General features: G+C 42.1%; 1 protein-coding gene and 1 long non-coding RNA gene across 2 annotated transcripts; one reads left to right on the top strand and one right to left on the bottom strand.

Annotated features, from left to right (window-relative positions):
- Positions 1 to 3,323: 3,323 nt before the first annotated feature.
- On the bottom strand, positions 3,324 to 12,050 carry LOC140712286 (uncharacterized). Its single transcript, XR_012093815.1, has 3 exons — positions 11,949 to 12,050; positions 4,332 to 4,413; positions 3,324 to 3,606 (listed from the first exon to the last, which is right to left on the bottom strand). It is a non-coding gene; the product is annotated as an uncharacterized lncRNA (long non-coding RNA).
- A 5,972-nt stretch (positions 12,051 to 18,022) lies between these two features.
- On the top strand, positions 18,023 to 19,585 carry LOC119623637 (neutrophil defensin 6-like). Its single transcript, XM_073018628.1, has 2 exons — positions 18,023 to 18,507; positions 19,473 to 19,585. Exons 1-2 carry the CDS (start codon positions 18,336 to 18,338, stop codon positions 19,583 to 19,585), a joined length of 285 nt encoding a protein of 94 aa, XP_072874729.1. The 5' UTR covers positions 18,023 to 18,335.
- Positions 19,586 to 25,484: the final 5,899 nt, after the last annotated feature.

The raw sequence follows: 25,484 nt of genomic DNA, 5'->3' as shown, positions 1-25,484 counted from the left end.
ATACACCACTTCAAGGAAGTGGAGTCTAATTCCCCACACCTTAAGCATGGCCTAAGCTTAGGGACTTGCTTCCAAAGAGTACAGTGTGGAGCAAGGAACTTCCCTGGAGGAGAAACACTACCTTAGCCAGAAGATCAAGGTTAACATCATCAGACTAGGTTTGAAAATGAAAGTCGTATTAGATAGAAAGAACGCTACAGCACAGTGCAGCAGGGCGCTTCAGCAAGAAAGGACTAAGCGTGCTGCAGTGGATTTTCCTTAGGGGTATTTATGGAACTTAAGGTAGAAGCTTAAGGGTAATTTGGACCATATTAGCCACGTAGGCCATGATAAATATATCTGTAGACATTTTGGTGCCCTGAGGTCAGCAAGGGTTGCACAATGAGTTCATGCATGCATTCCAGAAATGTATGGGAATTCTAGTTACTTACAAAGTTTTGGGAAAGAAGCCAGCTTGAAATAATAGGGAAGCCTAATTACTTCTGAATTCATATGTTACCGGAAAGGGGTCTGGATCCATACCTCAAGGGAGGATTCTTGGATTTCACGCAAGAAAGAATTCAGGGTGAGTCCAGAGTAAAGTGAAAGCAAGTTTATTAGGAAAATAAAGAAATAAAGGAATGGCTACTCCACAGACAGAGCAGCCCTCAGGGCTAGTTGTTATGGTTATTTCTTGATTATATGCTAAACAAGAGGTAGTTTATTTACGCTGCCCCTTTGTAGGCCATATAGGGTAACTTCCTGAGGTTACCACGGCATTTGTAAACTGTCATGGTGCTGGTGGGAGTGTAGCAGTGAAGACAACCAGAGGTCACTCTCACAGCCATCTTGGTTTTGGTAGGTTTTAGCCGGCTTCTTTACTGCAACCTGTTTTATCAGCAAGGTCTTTATGACCTTATCTTGTGCCATTATCCTACTTCATCCTGTGACTAAGAATGCCTTAACCTCCTGGGAATGCAGTCCAGTAGGTCTCCCACCTCAGACTCTTGAATAGCTGGGATGACAGGTGCATTCCACAAGGCCCGGCTAATTTTTAAATTTTTAAAAGTTTTTGTAGAGACAGATACTTGCTATATTGCCCAGGCTGGGCTCAAACCCTTGGTTCAAGCAATTCACCTGTCTTGGCCTCCTAAAGTGCTGAGGTTATATATGTGAGCCACTGGTTTTCCTCAAAGGTGGTCCCTGAGATTGACTGACTATTCCATTTAGAGAATGCTATGTTGTACACTATAAATACAAACAATTTTTCACTTGTCAATTAACAAATACTGTGAAATACATAAATAAAAAGATAGGAAAAACAGGGTTACCTAATGAAAGCCAATAGGGCCAACAGGCATGGGGCAGAACCTCAGATCAATATATTCCAAAATCTGGCTATATATTTTAGGAGACCCAATAATCCCCAGGGATGCCCAAGAATGAACATAGCCTCAGATTCAGAACAATTACCTAAGTAAAACCTACACAAAACAGAGTTGAGTATTGAAAACTGATCTTTATCACTCATGTGTTGCTCTATGAGGTCCTATCTGGACATCTTGTCATATACTCCTCCATACTTTACATCCTTTTTCTTTGAAATGTTTTTCTCAAATTTTGCACATAAAATAATGTATTAAATATATCACTTGTTTCTAGTGTTTATTTTCTATCTCCGTATTATAATATAAATACCATGAAGGTAGGAATTTTTTATTGCTTTGTTCACTGCTAGGTAAATGTTTGTGGACAAAAATAAATGAATGAAAGTTAACAGAATCATTAATTTTCTCTGAGTAGTCAGGCAATATGGGGAGGCAAATCAGATTTCTACCTCACTCTACTGATTGACCGTGAACAACATTATCATAAATTTGACAATACGCACATATAACATTTATATTTGGTGTTCCCAGGCTCTCCTCTTTCTTCATCCACAACCCAGTGTTACCACTAGGTTTTTTCCCACTAGGGTTGTTTCCTTTCCCTCCCCTCCTCCCTGAGGTTTGTTCTACTACCACTAGACCAATCCTATGTGCTTGAATCAAGAAGAAAAAGGAAGCAAGAAAAGGGAATAAAAACAGAGGGCTAGAGCTGGGATTTTTCAAAAAATTTGGAGAGAGATGATGGTGAATCTGTGAATACTGAGAAAAATATATGGAAGAACAAAGAAGGTTTTCATTTCATAGTAAAGAAATATAAGTAAGAGACTGAGTTATTTCTAAATTACTGATTCTAAACTCTTGTGGTAATAGTAGACCATTTTCCTGATGGACAGATAAACCGTTCTGACAACATGCTGTGAACCAAGTTCATAGGCACCAAAAATATTCAAAATCCTGTAATAATCCCTGTAGACAGATTGTATAGGAATCCAGTGCCAATGAAAAAACAATTGGAGAAGTTAATGTTTGTATCTTTACTTGGATATCCTTACTCATTGTTCATTTGCAAACCTGTGCTGAACTTTCTGTAGTTGCTCATTGATTGAGACCTGACCAATGGTTCTGTTTGTCAGTCATCACAATGTCAGCCAAGCTCTTCTTTTCCATATGATTGTTTAGGTTTTTGCTGCATGTTAGTGTATCTCATCTTTCTTTTTGTCCTCTACCTTCCCAGGCACCTTGCAGTAGTTTCTGTCTCCATCCTCCCACCCCAAACTTGCATTGTAAATTACAGAAAGCCATGGTCATCTCTAAGCTAACTCCCTCACCAGAGCAGGAAACAGATGCTCGTAGTGGAGGGAAGACTTGCTCAGGACACCACAGCTGATGCCAAGACCTGGACAAGAAAAGTGGCCAAGGAAGACACACAATAATCACAACTGCCCCAGGACTCCAGCCTCACAGCAGAAGCCTCTGACCTGCAACTGGAATTCCTACCTCTCAACAGACTTCTGCCTACATCTGAATGTGGGACTGGCTACTTTGAGTGGTCTCTCTGGAGAGGTGTGCCTTCCACCTGTACATCCCAACACAGCAATGTTCCCAGCACTGTGTACCCTCAGTAGGTTCCTTCTACTCAGCACAACACCCACTGCAGGGGGTCCCAAGCCCAGCTCTGTCCTCACATCTCCTCCCCAAACTGTAGTAAATTTTTTTCATATCCACTCTCCCTTCCATGCAGATAAAGTGTTGCCAAACCACTGAAAAGAAAAGTCTTAGACTGTGTGATCTTGGGCAAGTTATTTAACCTAGCTGAGTTTTGGTTTCTACATCTGCAAAACGGAGTTCATAAACCAAAACGGGTTTAAGGATTAAATATGTTATGTTAATAAAATGCTTTGCAAACTTTAAAACATAATACAAGTTTAATTATAATTTTCTCCTACCTAATGCCTACCCCTTCATGGGAAACATCTCTTTCTTTAATCAGTCCTAATGACAATAATCAGTTACGTGGACTTGAGTAATGTTTGCTCTCATTTGGACTAAAGGAGCCACGCTTCAGATCCTGCGCCTATGTTCCTTGCCAGGCTTCTCCATCAGCTTCTCCTTATTTTACAGCAAACGGTGAAAGTTCTGCAGGGTCCTCTGAAAGGCTCACAATTCGGTGTTCCTCGCTTCAGACAGATCCCACCTCTAAGGTAGCAGGGTCTTTCAAAATGGAGTGCCCTAGTGATGCCTGAAAAATGGAAAGATGTTTGTATGAAGCCGAAAGTCTGAGGAGGAAAGCAAGAGAGCTCACCATGTGAATGAAATCTCCACCTTTCCCAGCTAAACGCCAACATGAAGTGGGTTTGATTCCAAGCCCTCAGCCTCTCCTCCCTTCACCCTCTCAATCTCCCATAAGATCCCATTGTTGTTGATGTAACTACTGACCAAATCATCTTTCCTCCCTCGGGAATAAACAGGTGTTGGTCCATGTGTCAGGGGTGCAGCACGATCAATACCTATCGCCTGGTCCATCTCTCCAGGCCCCCTGCTCCCCTACCCCACATGACCTGGTCCAACTCTCACAGTCTCTTAAGATGGAAGCCCTGTCCAGGCAAACTCAAGCCACCACTGTGATGAGTGGCACCAGGTCTCTGGTCAGGGCAAATAAAAGAATCTTTATCTCTACCCCAGTTTATACTGATCATGTGAGTCAATAGATTTGGTCCTCACATCATCCAATTCATTGGGGGAAAGCGGAAGAGTCGAAGATAGTGACCTAACAGGACTTTTGACATCATGAAGACACAGCAGCCAGTTACAGAGGAATTTCTTTCACCTTTTTAGTAAGTTATTTTGAGGTGTAGTGATGACCTCTGAGTAGCCCCCCTAATCCTTAACCTTCCAACTGTTGATTTAGGGAGAGGAAAAAACTAAATAATGATAATAAGAAAGGGCGATGGTGTTGGTATTTACTGGGTAGTACCTGGAAGATGGCAAAAAGAGCAGTGAGGAAAACGTGGAGTCTCATTGTTAAAGAGCTGAGGTTCTTGAAGACCTGATGGGAAGAAACAAGAAGACAAAGTTAGACGGCTAAGGCTCTGTCGGAGGCACTTGCAGTGATGTGAAGATTATACAGAGATCAACATCTCACTACTCCAAGATCCTGCTCCTCCATCACAGCAGGGTCCACCTCTCCTGCTCCCTAACTCCCAGCTGACACTTGCCCTGGTTTTCCTCAACACGTGGGTATGACGCTGTCCTCTAACCACCTCGTAGGAGAATGGTATCAAGGTGACGTAGAGGCCTGTAGGCAAGTGGTGGGACTGAGAGTCAAGCTGTCAAAGCAATAGAATAAGGAGGGTCCTTCACAGGTGAGGAAAGTAATTGGAAAAGATTTTGAGGCAAGTTGGCTAGATGTTTCAGACTTCTTAAAAGAATGATCCAATATGGCAGTTGGTTCATTACAACCTCCCTAGAGAATCTTCATTAAAGGAAGATAGAGTTGGTTAAAAGTTAGTGGAAAAATAAACCCAAGTCAGTCCTAGAATTTGAATGTTGTACTTTGCTTGCACCTAAATCTATTATTCTTCCAATTTTAAAAAATAATACTTACATATTACAAAATTCCAAATAATAGAGAAATGTAAAAAAAAAAAAAAGAAAAGAAAAAGAAAAATGAAGGTAAAAAATCCCCGTAGCGTCTCCCTTCAACTATAACCACCATTTGTCATTCAAAGCATTTTAATTCACTCCCTTTGCAAATAAATCGTGTAAATATCTATCTTAAATTTCAAATACAGGATCATACTTCATAGCCAGCTCCATTGCATGTTTTTCATATTTAAATATTAGCTCAGAGGTTATTTAATATTTGTTCATCTATATTTGCCTCATATATTTATATGACTGTACGTATATCTTTAAAAATGTATATGCCTACTACTTTGTAAAAATTTCTAGAAATGGAATGTCAAAAGCTATGCATATTTCAAGTTTTATTTTTATTCATTCATTTATTTATTTTTGAGATGGAGTCTCACTCTTTCACCCAAGGCTGGAGTGCAGTGGCGTGATCTCAGCTCACTGCAACCTCTGCCTCCCAGGTTCAAGCGATTCTCCTGCCTCAGCCTCCCGAGTAGCTGGGACTACAGGCACATGCCACCACACCCAGCTATTTTTTGTATTTTTAGTAGAAATGGAGTTTCACTATATTGGCCAGGCTTATCTCAAAATCCTGACCTCGTGATCCACCCACCTCAGCCTCCCAAAATGCTGGGATTAAAGGCATGAGCCATCTCACCTGGCCAATTGCCCACTTTAGAAACTGTTCACCCACTTTTTTCCTCTTCCTGAAATGTATGGAAGTATCTTTTAACTATCAATATTCTTACCAATACTAATTATTATTAATTGTTTTAATCCTTGTCAATCATATTAGTGAATATAATATTCCCGCTTGTCTCACCATACCTTGTAAAAATTATTTCTGAGAATAAACTTTTTTTGAATGTTCATTGGTTATTTTTATTTCTTGTTAGCTATTTTTCTGCTGGGTCACTCATCTGTACTTACTGATTTCCAAAACTCTGTGCATATTTAACATCCTTTATCATAGGTATTGGGAGAATTGTTTCTGGCTTACTTTTTACTCTGTGTTTGCTCATCTAGCAGCCAAAATATGCACAGTGATCACTTTTTATGTAGTTCATGTTTGATTTCCCTAAAAGACATTTGTTTTGTGTTTACCTAATTATTTCTCTGTTCCTGTTAGTTTTTCAGCCTTAGGATAAAGGCTGTTCTGAAAAGTCATGCCAGACTTGTCTTCCCAGCAATGACATAGAAACCGTTTCTTGCTGCATCCAGAAGTATAAATTTCCTGAGCCTGCAGAAATATCGTCACTCGCCATATGCTATCTCACACAAAAGGCACATGTCTGGGTTCATGTCACCGTTCTCTTAGAAATCTGAGTCTGTACAGTAAAGAAACAAAATTATGCAGGATTCTAAGGAATTTAAAATGCTAGGCCCATCTTGATTCTGGAGGACACCTGAACATCCTACAGAGAACACACAGCACATTCTGCACACACATTGCAGGGCAAACACCAACCTTGCCACGTATCAAATGCCCAGGCATTCCTAGCTCATCCAGTGGATTCCATTCTCCTCTACTTTCCTGTCTCTCCCTGTGCCAGTACCATGTGCTTTTAATGAATGTAGTTTCTACCAGTCTTTGTCAGAATTCATGGCTACTCTCTACGATTCACTCTTACAAAATAACTTTTGAATTACTTTATCAAGTTAAAATAATTTCATTGCTTCTTTAACTGACATGAAATTGAAACTACAGGTTTTAAGGAAAAAAGATATGTGGACTATTGAGCCTTCCTAAGAACAGAATTTTACTTCAAATATTTTTGTCTCATTTTAATGTATCTTTTTGGTATTCTTCAAGAACTTTCTTCATATAGATCTAAAACATTTTGTAACTTAGTTATAAAAATAACTAATTTAAATCATTATTTTTATTTGAGTCACATTCTTCTTTCATTGTGTTTTATAACTAGATACTGTTTGCATAGAGAAAGCTATTGATTTTGTATGTTGAATGTATCACTAGCCCACAGGTTGAACTCTTACTGGTTTTGATTTTTTTGTAATTACTTCTCAACAGTTTTTCAGTCACAAAATCATACATTTGTAAGTAATTAGCATTTTGACTCCTCATCTAAGTGCATTGATTAGCAATTACTAAAGCCTTCAGGGATCATCTGACACAAAGTACTCACTTTACAAATGAAGAAACCATGGGCACATGAGAAATGTCAAAATAGCATTACCCAGTAAACCTGGTAGATGTCCCTTACATCTGCAGAATTCTCTCTCAGTTACCACAGTGCAAAAATTGCCTCCTTCTCTTCAATTTATTCCACCTCTTCTTTCTTGTCTCTCTAATTCTTCCCTTCTCATGTCAAATACCAACTTCCTTAATGTTCAAAAACCAAACAAGATATTTAGTTTTTTTAATAAACAGATGCTTCAGTTGTTTTTCAATACATGTGATTTCTTCTGTAAAAGCCTTTGATTTTTCTTCTAGAACTTGATTAAGAGTTTCAACTCATGCATTAAGCACAAGTTGTAGTTAAAGCCCAAATGTCCTTGGAGATCAGAAACAAATCTGTCTCTGATGAAGGCATTGAGAGAATTTTAATGACAGCCCACACACAGGAAAAAACAGTGCCTCTGTTGCCCTTGCACTGAGCCTACCCCATGTAGGCGTCAAAATTGGGGTGATTTACTTCAAACCATGACTTCCACTTAACAAGTTAGAGCCAGAGAAAAGCTGCTTTGGATCTAGGAATATTTAGGGCCACTACTTTTTGTAAACCCTGAGGGAAATCACTGGGGGAAAGTGAGAAAAATTAAGCTCAACGTAATGATGGTTGACATTTTAAGGAAAGAAACATAGAAGAGAAGTAGGGGGAAAGGGAGAGAAAAAGAAGGAGAAGAAAGAAGAGGAAGAGGAGGAGAACAGAGAGTTATATTTTATGTGAATCTCTTGCAAAATTCTTCTGCACCTTGGTGCAGTCAAGGTCCCTGAGTGCTTCTCATCAGGGTACACTTGAGAAAAGAAGGTCACTGCACAGACAAGCTTGGGTTAGAGCACTGCTATTCTCTTGTCTTTGGTGAGAAAACAAAATGCCAGCTGTTCTCTCCTTCCCCCGACTCTCAGGCCCACAGAAGCCTGAGCTCATCAGCACTCTCCTTGACACATCAGGTCTTACTGAATCAACCTTCTCTCACTAGAAAAAGAACATTGTCGCCTTGTCACCATGAGCCTATTGAATCTTCCATATTTGTTAACCTATTATTTGTTGAGACTATGAGTTGTTAACCTCAGGTCTGGGTTTGTTTACTCTTTGTGTTCTCAGTATTGAGTTCCTCAGTTCGAACCAGACAAAGAATAACTGTCACCTAAAAGTATAAAACACTTTTACAAAACCATAGAAATGCAGTTTCATCTCTCTTCTCTGTGCTAACCCTTTATGTCTCTGAAGACACCAGTCATGCTCTCCTGAACATTCCCTTCTTTGTTCTGAAGAGCCCCAGAACTCACAGCTGCTCCTCAGACAAAGTTTGCTCAATCCCTCACCAGCCTCTTTGTTCACTTCAGGGTCATTTCCCATTTGCCAATGTCCTTGAAATGAGAACACAAGAAAGTCTATGTCATTGTAAGTCAATGAAAATGAAATATTTCACCCTACATATGTAGATATGGGGCTTTTGGTCTTCTGTAATGTAGCTGTGAGCGTGGAAACGAGTGTGATTTTTTGCTTATTGTCAGGGCTTGCCTCCTGGTGCTTATGAGCCCTGACGATGAGCAAAGGATCGTACTAAGTGTTTCACATGCTCATCCTCAAGACAGTCTTTAGATGTCCTAAGAATGATTGTTCTAGAGTTGAAGAAACAAGACCTCGTCTCTAATGAGGTCAAACAGAAATTCAACTCAAGCTCATGTTACACCTAGGCTCAAAACCAACGTGCAATACCACTTCCTGTAGCCTAGACTCTTCCATGGGAAAAGCTTCAGGGAACTTGAGAACATTATGCAGTAAATATACAAAACGCATGAAGATTGGGGGTACCTAGGTCTTGGCTCTGACTCTGCTTCTGGTTTACAGGTCATATCACCTCCCTGTTTCTCAGGTCCCTCATCTGTGATGGGGTTAGATGATCTCGCAAAGTCACTTCTCAGATCTGGAATCTGTGGACCTACAGGCTTCTAAGAGTTGTGCACATGCCACAGGGAAGAGGCACGCCACAGGGCAGAGGGAAGTGAGATGTGCATGAGAATGAAATGTTCTACTTGCTTCAACTACATTCCTGCCTAAGAATGTAGTATTAAAAATAGCTGGTCTGGAACATACAGCCCAGCACCAAATCCTCCCAGTCTGCAAAGTGCCAAGCACTCAGTTACCTCCTTTCCCACCTGTGGACAGGAAGTGGGCTTGCTCAACCTCTTCCTCCTTCTTGAATGATTGTTTCTGAATGTGCCGCTAATAGCCTGACCATGTTCTGACCACACTGGTGCTAGTGAACCAAAAACACTATTGAGTCAGCAACCTCCAGGCTAGTCTCATGTGCCTGGCAGTGGCCCAAGCACAAGCATTAGGTATCCCATTAGCATTTGTAAATGTGTTTTTTTCCTGCAGTGGACTTGGCTACTAAGTAAACGTTTTGGGAAAAGGAGCCTACTAACATGCTGGAGTGTTTAGCATAGTCACTGCTTCTCAGGAAGGTCAAGAGAAAGATACTTTACCACAAAGAGCTAAGCAGGCACTCAGACGTACCAGCAATGTGAAGGGTGTCAAACAACCAAAGCTGTGTCTCTGGACAAGAGACTACACACAAGTGATGGGAAGGTGTCAAACAACCAAAGCACTACCTCTGTGCAAAACCTTCCACAACGGCTGGGCCAGCTTTTCACGCTGCAAGTGGGAAGGCTGAGACTGTGAGAGCTAGAGGACATGGAAAAGATGACAAGAATGGGAAAGGAACTTTCCACAGAATTGTGGAACTTCATTAGGATTAAGATGGTAAATAAATGGAGAATGTAAGATCTCTGAGTGGAGAAGTAAGTGAAAAGGAAAGAGTATAAAGTTCTAGAAAAAAATTTAACAATAAGGAACAACTTCTGCTTAAAATACATCTGGGGGAGACAGACCTTGAAACAAAGTGTTTAAACATAATCGGACCCAGGTTTTAACCACTGAATGAGCAGTGGAATAAGAGGGCATTGTAGAGCAATGTAATTAATTCCTCTGAGAAGAGGCGAGGAGTTTTGATACCTTCAGTGCTTAGGAGAGTGCCTAGAGGGTACTTTATAAAAATGCATTTGGAATAGACGAATTAAAAAAGTTTTTGTTTGGAAACCACAAAAATCATTGTGAATCTTATTTTGAAATGTTCATTAAAAAAAACAACAACAATATTTTCTTTTTTCACATTGTTGTTTTCTTTTAGTGTGGCTCTAGTGACACTACTTGACTATGAATTTTTGGGCAAGTTCCTTCTTATTCCTGGAGCTTAACTTCCTCATCTGGAAAATAACAAGCCTGGATTAGATGATCTCTAAGATCCTTCTGACTCTGAGATGCTAAGCATTTAAGCCCAGTACTTACTCCTGGGGACACTAAGCACTGATGAATAAGTCCTCAGCAGAAAGCTGCCTTCAATACTAAATAAAAGCCAAATTATCTACTTCCCAAAGCAATTTTCTTTTTTATCCCTCCTGCTAATAACAGGAAATAAACTATTCAAAATGTAGAATTATCTGCCTTAAGTTGGGTTGGACACCAATCTAACATCCTGGCCAGGAAAATAATTTAAAAGAAGAGTAGTGAGATTTTCCTTAATGTATTTTAAAACGGTAGCTATAGTAAAAAGTTAAACAGTGAGGAATAAGCAGAATAAATAGATATATTAGTTACAATGAGACAAAAAGAGATATAACTATGTATGTGAGAGTTTAGCATTTTAAACAATGAAGAAATTTTGGATATTTTAATCACTAGTATAAGGAAACCAAGCATTTGGCAGAAAAAAAACAAAACTTGATTCCTAACTTACTCCTTGCACCAAAAGACACTAATAATAGCAAAAGTTTAAATGTAAAAATAACTTGCTGGGCACGATGGCTCACGCCTGTAATCCCAGCACTTTGGGAGGCCGAGATGGGCAGATCACGAGGTCAGGAGATCGAGACCATCCTGGTTAACAGGGTGAAACCCCGTCTCTACTAAAAATACAAAAAAAAAAAAAAAAAAAAAATTAGCTGGGTGTGGTGGTGGGCACCTGTAGTCCCAGCTACTGGGGAGGCTGAGGCAGAAGAATGGCATGAACCCGGGAGGCGGAGCTTGTAGTGAGCCAAGATTGTGCCACTGCACTCCAACCTGGGTGACAGAGCGAGACTCCATCTCAAAAACAAACACTGGACTCGAACTAGGAAGACCTCAGAGGCCATTTAAAATGACACACTGCATGGCTGCCACGTGTGTGCCAAGAACAGAGCTAAGAACTTCAACGCCCTTACCCTTTCTATTCCTCAGACAATCCCGTGAGGTAGGTGCTATTGTTATATAATAACTGTTACACTTATCCCTCTTTAGAAAATGTGGAAACAGAGGCACAGAGAAGTTATGCCACTTGCTCAGTATCTCAGAGTCAGCACACGGCAGAGCTGGGATCTATCGCAATTCTTCACCACATCCCTCCCAAGGACGCACTTCCTAGGAACTGCGTGCTGCCGGGTCAGCCCACTTTTCTGAGCCTCTGAGCCTCAGGAAGCTTGCATGAGTTAACCCCTGAGGTCTTTTAAATTCTTCATGAGTAGGTTGACACGCTGCTCTGGCAACTTCCCTCAGAGGCCTAGGGAGGAGCTCAGATCCAGAGTGGAGCTTGAGCTGGCCAGAAGTCATGGGGCACCAGGGAGTAGTTCCCGGCTGCTTAGCTGTCCCTCCCTGACCACCTCCACCCAGTTTGCATAACAGCAAAACAGTGTTCTAATCCATTCAGGAACAGGACACTTACCTCGCTGCTCTATCCTTGCTTAAAGACAAAAGGAAGCTGTTACCCAAAGAGACAGACTGGAAAAAACGGAAAAATAGCCTCTTCTCTGCCTTCCAGTAGGTCTATTTCCAGGATCTAACTTAGCCTCACCCAGAAGGGTTAATTTGCAAAGAATTCTAGGAATTAGAGTCCTGCCATTGGCTTCCCAAAGAGAGACTTTGCTAGGGGCTGTGCAGAGTAGTGCAGCAATGAAAGCCTTGAAAGATTAGTTAATGTATACAGTTCATCCCACAGGCACGAGCAGACAGTTAGACAACAAATAACAACTGCTTAAAGCTGTCTTAGCCTAAGCTGCTTTCAGAAACAGTCTGTCAAAATTTCTCCAGGCTCTACAGTGCCTTCGAATATCAAATTTTTAACCCCAGAGTCCATGTAATTCATTCAAGCAATCACCCAATATTATTCAAATTTCATGTAATTCACTTAGGCAATCACCCAATATTATTTAAATTTTAATCTTCTCTTAGAATACTCAGTCTCCATGTAATCTTTTCCAAATCTATAGTGCTAAATGCTGTCAATTTCGGAATGATTCCTCCATTTATATCTTCAGCTCCAACCACCTAGCTGAACTCCAGACTCCAGAACCCATGTCCTGACGTGTCCACTATAATCGCCGACAGGTTATCTCACTCCTACTGTCCAAAACCAAACTCTTCATTGTACATCTCTCCAGCTTGCAGGCACCACGTGCACATACAGGTGTTGTCATTTCAGAAAATGGCACTAGTGTCTCTGCAGTTGTTCAGAGCAAAAAATAAAAATATTCTTCACATAGCCTCATATTTCATGTTCTTACATCAGCAACTGCTGTTGCCGCTGTACCCTCAACATAAATTTTGAATGAGGCCACTTCTTATCCCCTGCACTGCTGGCACCCTGGTGCAATATACACTGACTTCTAGCCCAGGCTTCCACAGCCCCCTTGTAACGGGGCTCCTGCTGACACTTTGGTCCACTGTAGTCTATTTTCCACTGAAAATATCAAGGTCTTATCACGGTTTGCAGGTATGAGCCCTGGCTCTTGACCACCCCTGTCCTCAACTTCCCCCACTGTCCACACCAGCCACCAGGCTTTTTTCAGAGGAGGTTGTTAGGGACTGAACTGTGTTACCCCAAAGTTCGTATGTTGAAGACTTAACCCCTAGTACCTCAGAATGTGGCACTGTATCTGGAGAGTCTCTGAAGAAGTCATTAAGTTAAAATGAGGGAATGAGAGTGGGCATTAAACCCAATACAACCAGAATTCTCGTAAGAAGAGGTTAGGACACAGTTACACACAGAGAACACACCATGTGAGGATGCAGAGAGAAGACGGCTGTCTATGAGCCAAGGAGAGAGGCTGCAGAGAACACCAGCATGCTAACACCTTCAGAGTTCCAGTCTACAGCACTGTGAGAACACAAATTCCTGTTGTTTTAGCCACCCAGTCTGTGGAAATTTGTTATGATATTCTGAGCTGACTAATCCAGAGGCCAACATCCAGGGTTTCCACAGCTCATCAGCTCAGAGCACTGGCAGAATCTTGGACAAGAGAAAATTCTTTGGCAGCGATTACAAAGTCTCAAATGAGACAGTAAGAATGAATAGTGAGAGATGAACATCATTCAAGTCTGTCCTCCAGATACAGCTCAGAGCTAGTGCACAAAGTACAATGGTTGCCACAAGACAAACTCTTCCAAATTGTGTCAGTGTCTGGACCCCAGAGGGCAGTGAAAGTTTACCAAAGTGGTAAATTTCTCTTCTGCAAAAACTCTGGCTTCCTCAGCCTGACACCCTCTCTGAGAAAGTGGGCACCCACCTTCTCCCCCACCCCATCCAGGGCCCCTGCCTCCCGGGAAGGAGGGTAGCCTGCTGATGCACGGTTCAGATGGTGCGCCTCTTCTGCGTCTTTACCTGAAACGTCAGAGGCCGGCTTTCATTTTCACATCTGCATTGATAGACCCTCCCATATGAGCAGATTCCCCAAGAATGTCCACTTTCCTCACAGCCAGAGCAAGATGGCAGTGCTGCTTTACAGCATTCATCAGCGCTACCCCTGAGCACCGCTTTTCGAGAGCTGGCCAATACCCCTGTCTAGCGAGGCTCTTTCGCAGCCATTTTCAAGATGCAACAACCGGGTACTAAGTCCTGACAGGCACTAATCTCCATGGTTCTCCAGGAATGAACAAATAAGGAAATAACTACATGTACCCCATGTATCCACAAAAGTAGTGCCTCTTTCTTAAAGAGGATGGGGAGCTCATTGCCCTTTCTTAAAGAAGCACTACTTTTGTGGATACATGTGGATACATAGGATGCCCCCACAGCTGTGCTCTTGCAATTGGTGTTCAGCAGCCTCTGAACAAGTGAGGAAGGTTCATCCAATAGTGCAAAACTGGGCTGTAGGTGCCCACTAGGAGGAGCCAGAGGTCCTCATGGTCATGAAGGCCCCTATCTCTCTCCATCTCCCATCTGCTTGCCTGTTACCAGCAATAAATATGGTCATGTCTAAGCATCATTTGTCCCCTGGAATATCCTGGAATACAAAACCTCTATTATACAACCAGATTCTTTTACTCTCTTATTTTCTTCCAGGCCAATTCCCTTGCACCCTACTTTCTTAACACAGTTAAGTTAATTCCTATGTTAAATAATTAACTCATCCATCTGGGAGTACATGCCTTCTAAGAGTGAATGTCCATATTATGGGTGGAAATCCTCCTTTTGTCCTGGCCCTGAGTGACCTGGACAAGTAGACCTTTCTACCCTGAGGTCCAGCTCCTCAGGGTAGAAAGTGCAGCCTCGACATCTCTATGAAAATGACCAGGACAATAGAAACAAAAAGGTAAGAAAAACAAGGAAAGAAAAAAATAAGGCAAAGAAAAGGGGAGACTACATGGCCAAATACATTGAGTTTACTGTGAAAACGCATTTTTGGAGATAGAGAGAAGATAAAGCACAAGGTAAAAAGACTGAATTGTTCATTTCCAGGTTTTCAAATGGAATCTTGCCCTGATCTGGGTCTCAATTAACAAAGCACAAGGACAGCTGAGCCTGTAGCAGGTGTCGCTGAGGATACAGGTCCCAGAGTGATGCCCAGTGGCAACAGGTGGGTCTGCAACTGCAGGTGCCTGTCACCTGGTGACCTTGAGGAAGATGGAGCAGCGTATTGGGCACAGTGCTGGGTTTCGGGGTACAGGAAATCAGATCAGAGCAGCCCAGAGGAGGACTGTGTCTGCTCATGGAAAACATACCTCACAGATCCTATTAGAGCAGAATAAAGAGATCATAACTGGCCACCTGTCGGCCATTTAAGATCTCATTCTTTCTTTCATGTTTTCTGTCATTTCTATCACACAGTCCCCTCTCCCTGCACACAGGCACTCAGACTCATAGACATGCACATGCACACGTACAACACATACATCCCCAGTTTCCACCTCCCAACACACTCCCCTCACCACACGTGCACACATACATGTAAACATACAAGCATACGCACAGGTGCACACACACCCTGAAGTGCAGACTCCAAACTCTAATACATCTGGTTTAGCCTCTGAGGCCGAAGCTGCTCAGACTGACATGCACAGGCCGTAAAACCAAATTTTTGCACCCAAGACCCCTTGGACAGAGTCTACTGCCCCCAGTGTAGAGTCGAAAGGCAGAGACCATGATAGGTGAAGTCATTCACTAATGATCCCACAGTTGGTTGATGACACCACTGAGACTACAGCTCCCAACAGACAGCACATTGGCCTCCTATCTTATGCGAAGATAGTAATGCATTTCTCATTCCTGCAAAGGGGACACCTACATCTAGGTCCTCTGTCCCAGGTAGCTCCAAGGCTAGGACCTGGTGCGCTTTCTCCAAGAGGCTCCAGAGAAGGACAAGGGTCCTCAGGGCGGTGAGCCTCCTATAGGTCAATGTCTCTCAAGGGACCGAAGGAGTTTGAGGACTAAGGGGAGTGAAAAGACCCCAGCTCTGTGCTATCTGGAGGAAGCAGCATCCCAGGGCAATGAGCTACCCCAAACCCATGTGGCTGTGGGAGAGCGGCATCCTCTGGGTTGATAGTTCAGACCTTTGACGGTTCTCCAATCCAGGGCTGCATTGAAATACCTGCTCTTCATGTTCACGAAGGCCCCTATCACTCTTCCTGTCTCCCATCTGCTTGACTGTTACCAGTAATAAACACACTTCTAAGCATTATTTGTTCCCTGGAATATCCTGGAATATAAAACCTCTATTATAAAACCAGATTCTGTTGCTAGCTTAAGTGTTTTCTTTCAGGCCAATTTCCTTGCCCTCTACTTTTTAGCACAGTTAAATTAATTTTTATGTTAAATAATTAAATCATCCATCAGGGGGTACATGCCTTCTAAGAGTGAATGTCCATATTATGGATGCAAATCCTATTTTTATCCCAGCCCTGAGTATAGGAGAGGCAAGATTAGAGTCAGAATAAAGGACAAGAAAAACAGTTTTTCAGGTTTTATTTTAAATGACAGCAGGTTTGAAGTCAAGAGGACAATAGATAATGGGCACCTTGCTACAGTTAAAGAAACAAAGGAACGGGAAAGGCATGTGATCTAAATAATTATTTATAAACACATTAGGAAACTAAAAATATTTTCCATAATGTCAGTGGTGTTTTCTCATCTTCCTTTCTTTCTTTCTTTCTTTCTTTCTTTCTTTCTTTCTTTCTTTCTTTCTTTCTTTCTTTCTTTCTTTCTTTCTTTCTTTCTTTTCTTTCTCTCTCTCCCTTCCTTCCTTCCTTCCTTCCTTCCTTCCTTCCTTCCTTCCTTCCTTCCTTCCTTCCTTCCTTCCTTCCTTCCTTCTTTCCTTCCTTCCTTCTTTCCCACCCTCCCTCACTCCCTCCTTCCTTCCTTCCTTCCTTCTTTCCTTCCTTCCTTTCTTTTTGACAGAGTCGTGCTCTGTTGCCCAGGCTGGAGTGCTGTGGTGCAATCTCAGCTCACTGCAACCTCTGCCTTCCTGGTTCAAGTGATTCTCGTGTCTCAGCCTCCAGAGTAGCTGGGACTATAGGCACCCGCTGCTACATCCAGCTAATTTTTGTATTTTTAGTAGAGACGGAGTTTTATCATGTTGGCAAGGCTGTTCTCAACCTCCTAACTTCAAATCATCTGCCCACCTTGACCTCCCAAAGTGTTGGGATTACAGGCATGAGCCACTGCGCCCAGCCCAGGGGAGTTCTCTAGAAATACTTCTGCCAGAAATAATAAGAAACTTGATTGGCAACAGAGTTATGTCCAAGGCTGAGCAATGGGCTGCTGACGGGGGCCTGGTCCTGGGAAGATGGGCCACTGGGCATCTTCTGGCTTGGCCAGTGCTCAGCTCTGCTGTCTGAGCATACCACAAGGCCTGGACAGTGGTTTTTAAACCACCCATTTCTCTTTCCAGATTTTCTGCTCACCCAGTTAATTTCGGGGTCAGAGAAGGATGACGAGAGACTGAAGATATCAATTTCTACAATTAATAAGGACTCTGGGTGATCAAAAACATGACAGAATTCATGGAGAAAGGTTAGAACCAGAATAAAAATGTTCCAAATTGTTTCTTCAGTCATTTCTAGAGATTCAGAGAGATAATGCCAGAGAGATGTAGGCTAGGAAGCAATCATGGAATGCTATCTGAAAACTCAGCAATGTCCAGTGAGAAACACAGCAGCAGTACAAATACAGATGGTTTAAAACCTGGTGCTAAATGGCCACCAGGGTAAAACAAGGGCCATGAAAGCTGGGATCACCGATACAGGAAATTAGTCCCTCCCAGTCTCCCTGTTAATTCATGAATTCAAATTGATATTATAGATATTACAGATCTGATTGAGATCCTCTCATTTTCATAAGGTAGAATAAGTGGGAGATACACTCTATTAGTTTCTCTGCAAAGAAAGAAAAAATGGATTAACTCTCTACTCCACTGGGACCCAGGTCTGACCCCAGAGAGTCATCCAGAGAGTACCAGGGACCATCTTCGGAAAACAAGAGGCATTTGATCCCCAAATTTATTGAATGAAAGCACTGTTGTTTTTCTTGTCTGAATATATAAAAGTAAATACTCAAGCAGATGGGAAACAGGATAGTAATGTCCTTATCATCATTAACAGCTTGCTTCAAGAAGAGGCATTAAGCATACAGACTCACTCTGTGATGAAAGCCGGGAGAAAGAGGAGCATCAAAGGGATCTTGAGGGCGAAGGCAGCCCTTCCCCTCCCAATCACATGCCCACCTCCTCTCACTGCGGCTTCTGTCTCAGGCCTTCTCCCAGCAGAGCTATAAATCCAGGCTCACTCCTCACTCTCCACACATCCACACCTGCTCTCCCTCCTCCAGGTGACCCCAGCCATGAGGACCCTCGCCATCCTTGCTGCCATTCTCCTGTTCGCCCTGCAGGCCCAGGCTGAGTCACTCCAGGAAAGAGCTGATGAGGCTGTAACCCGGGAGCAGCCTGGGGAAGACAACCAGGACCTTGCTGTCTCCTTTGAAGAAAATGGACTCCCTACTCTTAGAGCTTCAGGTAGGAGACATCAATCTTGCATATCTGCAAAATCTAGAACAAAAGGATTGGAGACAGGCTCTGGCGTCAAGTGTGGAAAAGTCTACCTCACTTGAGTGACTTTACTTAATCTTCCTGGACCTTGATTTTCTCATCTCTAAGTTAATCAGTGAGAACGGAACACATCTAAAAGATTTTCTTTCTTCTAAGACTTTTAGTTTCAAGATATTTCTGTGAAATTTGTTGCTTTTAAGATAGAAAGAGCTACACTGACTTGTTATTTGCAGGTCTGAATGGGTAGACTTAGTTATGGAGAGAATATTTTACTTTGTCCATTGGTAAAGCTTTTAGAACCTAGAGAGGAACCTATGGGTGTGTTTCCATGTGCTAATAGACTTGATTAAATCTTTCTACAATACATACTTAGATCCAAACATCATATTATGTCACATACATATACACAATTATTATTTGTCAATTAAAATAAGTACGTAAGTAAAATGTTTAAAAAAAAAAAAGGGAGAGAGAATGAAGAATTTGAATTTGGAAGGTCTTCAAAGACTCCTTGAGCACCAAAGTACTTGAGTCCATGACATGAGCATGCACAATGCAGCATCTCAGAAACGGATGCAGGTGCATTAGGGAGCCTTGTTAGGACATGCAGATCATACATGGAGGTCAAGATTAGGGGTATGGATTAAGCAGAATGAAGAGTAGGTAACCCCGGGGTTGAGAGGTATATTATTTTACCAGGGAGTGGGTAATAAACATGTCCTGAATAGACTCAGATGGGGAAAGAGCTGTGATCTTGCATGACTAACACATAGCTAGTACGATTTCTTGTCATTTATGACAAAGACATGAATTTTCTCCATCCTAACATGACTGATACAGCGTCTCTTGTTTAGACTATCTCAGTTAGTCTGGCTCTGCCTATCCTTTTCCCCACCTCCCTCGCTGTGCCTGATTCTCTCTTCTTTCCACAGGTCCTGAGGCGAGATTCCGCTGCATTTGCCGAATCGGCCGTTGTTCCTGGCTTGAGACCCGCTTCCGCAGTTGCACTTTATTGGGCCAAGTCGCCCACTACTGCTGTCGCTGAACTTCCTAGATAAAACCAAAACAGTGCAAGATTCAATCCAAAGTCCTGAAAAAGAAAAAACACTTCACTCTGTGTACCTTGTGTCTTTCTAAATTTTTCTCTCCAAAATAAAGTTCAAGCATTCAACTTAGTGTGTTTGACCTTTTAAATTTTCTTTTCTTTTTCCTTTTTTTCCCTTTTGCTTTTTTATATGGTGGATTGTACGGTTCCTTTGTATAGGCAATTCTGATCCACATTAAGTTAACTGGTCTTTGCATTCCAATAATGCACTATTAGAGCATCACAGAGCAATAACGAAATAGCAAAAATGAATAAAATTGGGTTTGTTGCTGTTGTTGTTGTTTGAGACAGTGTCTCACTTAGCCACCGGAGCTGGAATACAATGGTGCAATCTCTGCTCACTGCAGCCTTAACCTCCTGTGCTCGAATGATCCTCCCACCTCAGCCTCTTGAGTAGCTGGGACTACAGGCATGTGCCACCACACCCTGCTGATGTTTTGCACTTTTTGGAGAGACAGGGTTTCACCATGTTGCCCAGATTGCTCTTGAACTCCTGAGCTTAAGTGATCTGCCCTCCTCAGCCTCCCATAGTGCTAGGATTTCATGCTTGAGCCACCATGCCTGACAGGATATAAGTGTTAATTGGAATAGTTTGAAACTTAAAAGTTCAGTGCATTCCTAAGGATACTCAAACAATAGAAGTTTACAATGAGAGGCAAAAAGTGGTTGTTGGCTCAAAGGAAAGATAGATCTGATGGGCTATGTTCACTTGTCCTTTAATTTTAAAAAGTGGGAAAGCACTGCTATACATAATTTTTGAAATTTTAAGCAGATGTGTTAAATACATATGCTATACATTAAGCTTTATTTCACTCTGTTTTGGTAAGTGATATATAACTGTATCAACAAGATAGAATAAAATAAAGTTTAACAAGGAAAAAGTTAAAACTGCGCCAAAAACAGGAAAGACTGACGAGCATCAGTGATTCAATTAATAACCAGATAGAAGAAGAGCTCAGAAGCTGGTGACCATAGAGGATGAGGCCCAATAACCAATGAGACAAATGGTCCTTTACTGGTCCCCAAAAGGTTAATTAGACAAATGTTTAATGAAGGAGTCGGTCCCAATTCTCCATCCCTTCAAGCATATGATTCTACTCATTATAATAAAGCTATACTCATTTTAATAAAATGCTAGTGAGAAAAGATATGTTAATATGTTTTTAATTATGCCAATGAACCAAGTCAATAATCATAATGATAAGACAATTGGCCATACACTTACGGCTGTGCAAAAACTTAAGAACATCATATTTGTGAGAAAGGCAAGTTTCTAGAATTAAAATTTATATAAAAGACAGGGACTGAACAGCGCCATGACATGAAAAAACAAACAAACAAACAAACAAACATTTTTATTACAACAACAACAAAAAGTATCAGCCTGATAATAAATAACAAGTAGTCTGACTTCGATTCATCTTAGACACATACAAAGCACTGTTTCCTGATCAAGGGTCAGCTATTTGACCCTAGACTTGCAACCTCCTTTAGTAATCTGGGGTCTCAGAAGATCAAGAAAATCATAGGAAGGAGTAAAATCAAAACAAATAAGAAAAGATATCAAATCCATGATATGGGCCCTTCTATATCACTTTTGGTATAATGAATGAATAAGTTTGGGATCATCATTCAGGAATATGTTTCTCTATTCTTTAAGGTGTTAGATGTGTTTAAAAACAACCAGGCATACTAAATGTATGACATCAATGTAGATGAAGGGAATTTAAATAATCACCTTTGTATCAGTATTTAATACTCAAGAACTGGTTTAAACCTAGTGGAAACAGTGATGAGATTTTCCTCTGTGCACAAGAGTCCTTCCAATATTAAAGAACCTATCAAGCTAGTGCAGGCTGGTGCTGTCTTTCCTCATCTAATGGTCCTTATTGAGAGCTCTCCACTTTACTGGGAGATAGGTGGTGGGGGCTGGTTCTCTGCCCCAGAAACCCTTCTGAGCAGGACTCTCTTCCACTCTTGCTGTCACACCTGGTCCTGGAACTGGAGGGTCAGTAAGAGAGCACTGTAGAGGAGGGAGAGTATTCTCATGCACCACCCAAGAGGCGAGGCTCTCTGGCAGCAGGAACCAGAACGGGTAGTGGAGAGACCTCAGATGCTGAATACAAGTACATCTTTTGAGAAGTTAAAGTCACTCTACAAAGTCTGTGAACTTAGGTCAGGTTAGCATATAGGTGAAAGGGAAGGATTTTCCAAGTCTCACCTGGTTGCCTAAAAGTCACCATGATGCTCCTCTATTTAACTGCTTTACTCACAGCCAAAATTGACTGGTTGTTTGGTCTCTGCCCTTTCTTTTTTATGTGTTCTGCTTTTTGTTTTTTGGGTGTTTTGTTTTGTTTTGTTTGAGATGGAGTCTTCCTCTGTCGCCCAGGCTGGAGTGCAGTGGCACGATCTTGGCTCATCGCAACCTCCACCTCCCAGGTTCAAGTGATTCTTCTGTCTCACCCTCCCGAGTAGCTAGGATTACAGGCAAGTGCCAATGCGCCCAGCTCATTTTCGTATTTTTTTTTTTTTTTTTTTTTGGAGGCAGAGTCTTGCTCTATCGCCCGGGCTGGAGTGCCATGGCGGGATCTCAGCTCACTGCAAGCTCCTCCTCCTGGGTTCACGCCATTCTCCTGCCCCAGCCTACCAATTAGCTGGGACTACAGGCGCCTGCCACCTCGCCCGGCTAGTTTTTTGTATTTTTTTTTAGTAGAGACGGGGTTTCACCATGTTGGCCCGGCTGGTCTGGAACTCCTAACCTTGAATGAGCCCAGCACAGATCCCAGGGAGGACGCAGGCATTCTGACAGACAAATGATCCCACCCTTGCCACCCTTCCCCTTGTTTAGATGGTGAAGGAAACACACAGAACTTCAGATTGTGAAGGCCAGGAGCCTTCCTTGGTTTCTAGTAACCGCCACTGCTTCAAGTCCTGAGGTCCCTGTACTAGTGTTCCATATTGTTCCAAATTATGGGCTGGGCCGTGCTGACTCCATCCAGAGGGCATCTGCATTTCACCCAGAAGGACACCTGGCTCATTTCCCAGACCTGGGGTCTCTGCTAAAATTTCACTTTGTCACTGACATCTTTCCTGATTTCTCAATTTTAAATTGCAGCAACTTTCCTGAGCAGTCTCCATCCCACTTATTCTCTTTATTTTTAACTGTAGAATTGTAACGATCTCATATTCTAAACACTTCACTTACTCTCTATAACATTTCCCTCCCTCCTCTAGAAGGGAAGTTGCATGTTTTGCTCATTACTGGCCCACAGTGTTCAGATGACTGCCTAGCACATAGTAAGAGATCAATAAATTAATTATGATAAAATTAATTATATTCAATATCACATAATGATATAAAATTAGATTATTATTACTAAACTGCATAGGAAAAAATGAAAACTACAGCAGCAATGCAGTCCATGTATCAAGTTTCTGTGATAGCATGGGCAAAAACCCCATTTAAAAATATTGAAGGCTGAAATATAGAAAAATATCCTTGGGAAAATGTGGCTTCATGAAGCAATAGGAGTTTAGAAGAAAGAAATAGACTATTTTGGTTTTGAGTACAAGAAAAGACTTCATGGTGAAACACAGAGGTATTTAAAACGTGGGTAGATTAAAAGAAGGGGTAGAGTACAATGTTCAGTGGAGAGAATAATATCAGGGCAAGAAATATGCAAGGTCAGGTCGACCTCCACTGAATTTAGAGGAATGGATGTTGCCAGAGAGAAGGATGGAGTAGAATTGAGGCTGATGTGCTGAGAAGCATCCATCAATCCAATAAAAGGGTCAGATGAGGATGGAGCCTCCCTGCTCCTCTGTTGGATAAAGGCACACTGGGAGCACCACATGTGGCTTCTGCTACTGCAGTCTAGGGTGGGCAATGACTGCTGCAAACTCTAGGGACAGAGAAAGCAGGGAGAGGTGTGAGGGTCTCCAAACAACCAGGGCCACTTGCTCGGCCTCAAGTAACACCCAGAACTGTTCACTGGGATGCACAAACACTCTACGTTCACTGATGACATACAAGAGATTTTCTACCTTGAACCACTCGTGTGCTGGAACAATGAATAACAAATAAGTCAGATGTCTCATCCCTATAAATGCAATTACCCAAGAGGGCAGCAGCCCTGTCTCTGTGGGAGGATAGGAGCCTCACTCCAACAAGCACAAATGAGCAAACACAGATGGCCCAATCACACTAGCCAACTTCCCTCCTAACGACCTCCAGAACCATCCTGCTGGCTCCCCACAAGGCTTACATTCTCCTGCCTTTGGTTTGAGGTAAGTTGAGTCCAAGGGCTCTTCCTATTACAATGTTTCAACTCCTATTGCAACAGTCTTCAATAAACGTTTCCTTGACATTAATTGAAAGTCTTGTGAAATTTTTCTTTTTCTTTTTCTTTTTATTTTTTTTAATTTATTTATTATTATTATACTTTAAGTTGTAGGGTACATGTGCATAACGTGCAGGTTTGTTACATATGTATACCAGTTAGAATGGCGATCATTAAAAAGTCAGGAAACAACAGGTGCTGGAGAGGATGTGGAGAAATAGGAACACTTTTACACTGTTGGTGGGATTGTAAACTAGTTCAACCATTATGGAAAACAGTGTGGCGATTCCTCAAGGATCTAGAACTAGATGTACCATATGACCCAGCCATCCCATTACTGGGTATATACCCAAAGGATTATAAATTATGCTGCTATAAAGACACATGCACACGTATGTTTATTGCAGCACTATTCACAATAGCAAAGACTTGGAATCAACCCAAATGTCCATCAGTGACAGATTGGATTAAGAAATTTTTCTTTTACAAGAAAAGTATAGAGTTGTTTTTTCTGTATCTCTGTTTGTTCTGAACTCTGCTTACAAACAAAACCAGAAGGTAAGAGATGAGAAAAGTACTCATTTCCTTTTCTGAAGTTCTGTATTTCTTCCTTTGCCATGAAAAGTCAAATAACTCATAAAAATAAAAACTAAGGGAAAGAGTTCATTCTAATATTTCCTGGCAGATCACCCTCCCAATCTCTCAGTGCTTTGTCCTCCTGGATGACAGTGAGAGTGATCCCCCTTCCTCTTTGCCCCAACCCTCCACCCATGGCCACCCACTAACTCCTGCCACCACCTGGAATTCCTCCATTTCTGAACATCAACCATGAAGGTCCCCATCCCTGACTCACCCACTGTCCTTCCAGCCTCTCACGTACCGTCCCTCCTTCCCTGCTGATCAACATCAACAAGGCTCTTCTCCCACGGGGCTGTGCATGGGAATCACCAGGGAGCCTGAGGCCCAAGCTGCCCCTGGGACACCTGTCATCTGCTCTCATCTCCTGTCCTTGTGCACTGCACCGTCTTTGTCTCTCAGGTTCCCTGAGTTTGGTATTTTTGATGTTTTTCAGACATCTTAGTGGGGTCTTGAATTCAAATGTCAAACCATGACAAGCTGAGTTAACATTTTGACTCCTATATCTTGGAATTGAGGGGGAATTCTGGCTTCAGGAAATACTTGATTTAAGGACTCAAAGCATGAGTCACATTGTTGTCTTCCCATTTATTTCTCTTGATCTTACTTTGGGCTCTCTCCGCAAGTGACAGCCATGTGAATCATGGTCATCTCTCTGTGACCTTCGTAGCTGATCTCCTGGAGAAAATCCCTACTTCCTTCCCATTGTTCCAGCCAACGCCCAAGTCCCATGGCCGACTCTGAATCTGTCACAGAGGGCGGAGGTTGGCACCACACCTGGGTTCCATACTGCCCCTGCTCCTGAAGGAAGAATTTAAACTAAGAACAGTTGACAGGGGATCGGTGAGTCACTGGAAAAGTAA

The sequence above is a fragment of the Chlorocebus sabaeus genome, chromosome 8, assembly GCF_047675955.1.
Source record: "Chlorocebus sabaeus isolate Y175 chromosome 8, mChlSab1.0.hap1, whole genome shotgun sequence".
NCBI lineage: Eukaryota > Metazoa > Chordata > Mammalia > Primates > Cercopithecidae > Chlorocebus > Chlorocebus sabaeus.
The sequence above is the reverse complement of the archived record's forward strand: the minus strand, read 5'-3'. Positions and strand labels throughout refer to the sequence as shown.

Coding starts and splice junctions, on each gene's coding strand:
- LOC119623637 (XM_073018628.1), top strand. CDS start 18,336: ATGAGGACCCTCGCCATCCTTGCTGCCATTCTCCTGTTCGCCCTGCAG. Junction 18,508..19,472: donor CCCTACTCTTAGAGCTTCAG/GTAGGAGACATC, acceptor TTCTTTCCACAG/GTCCTGAGGCGAGATTCCGC.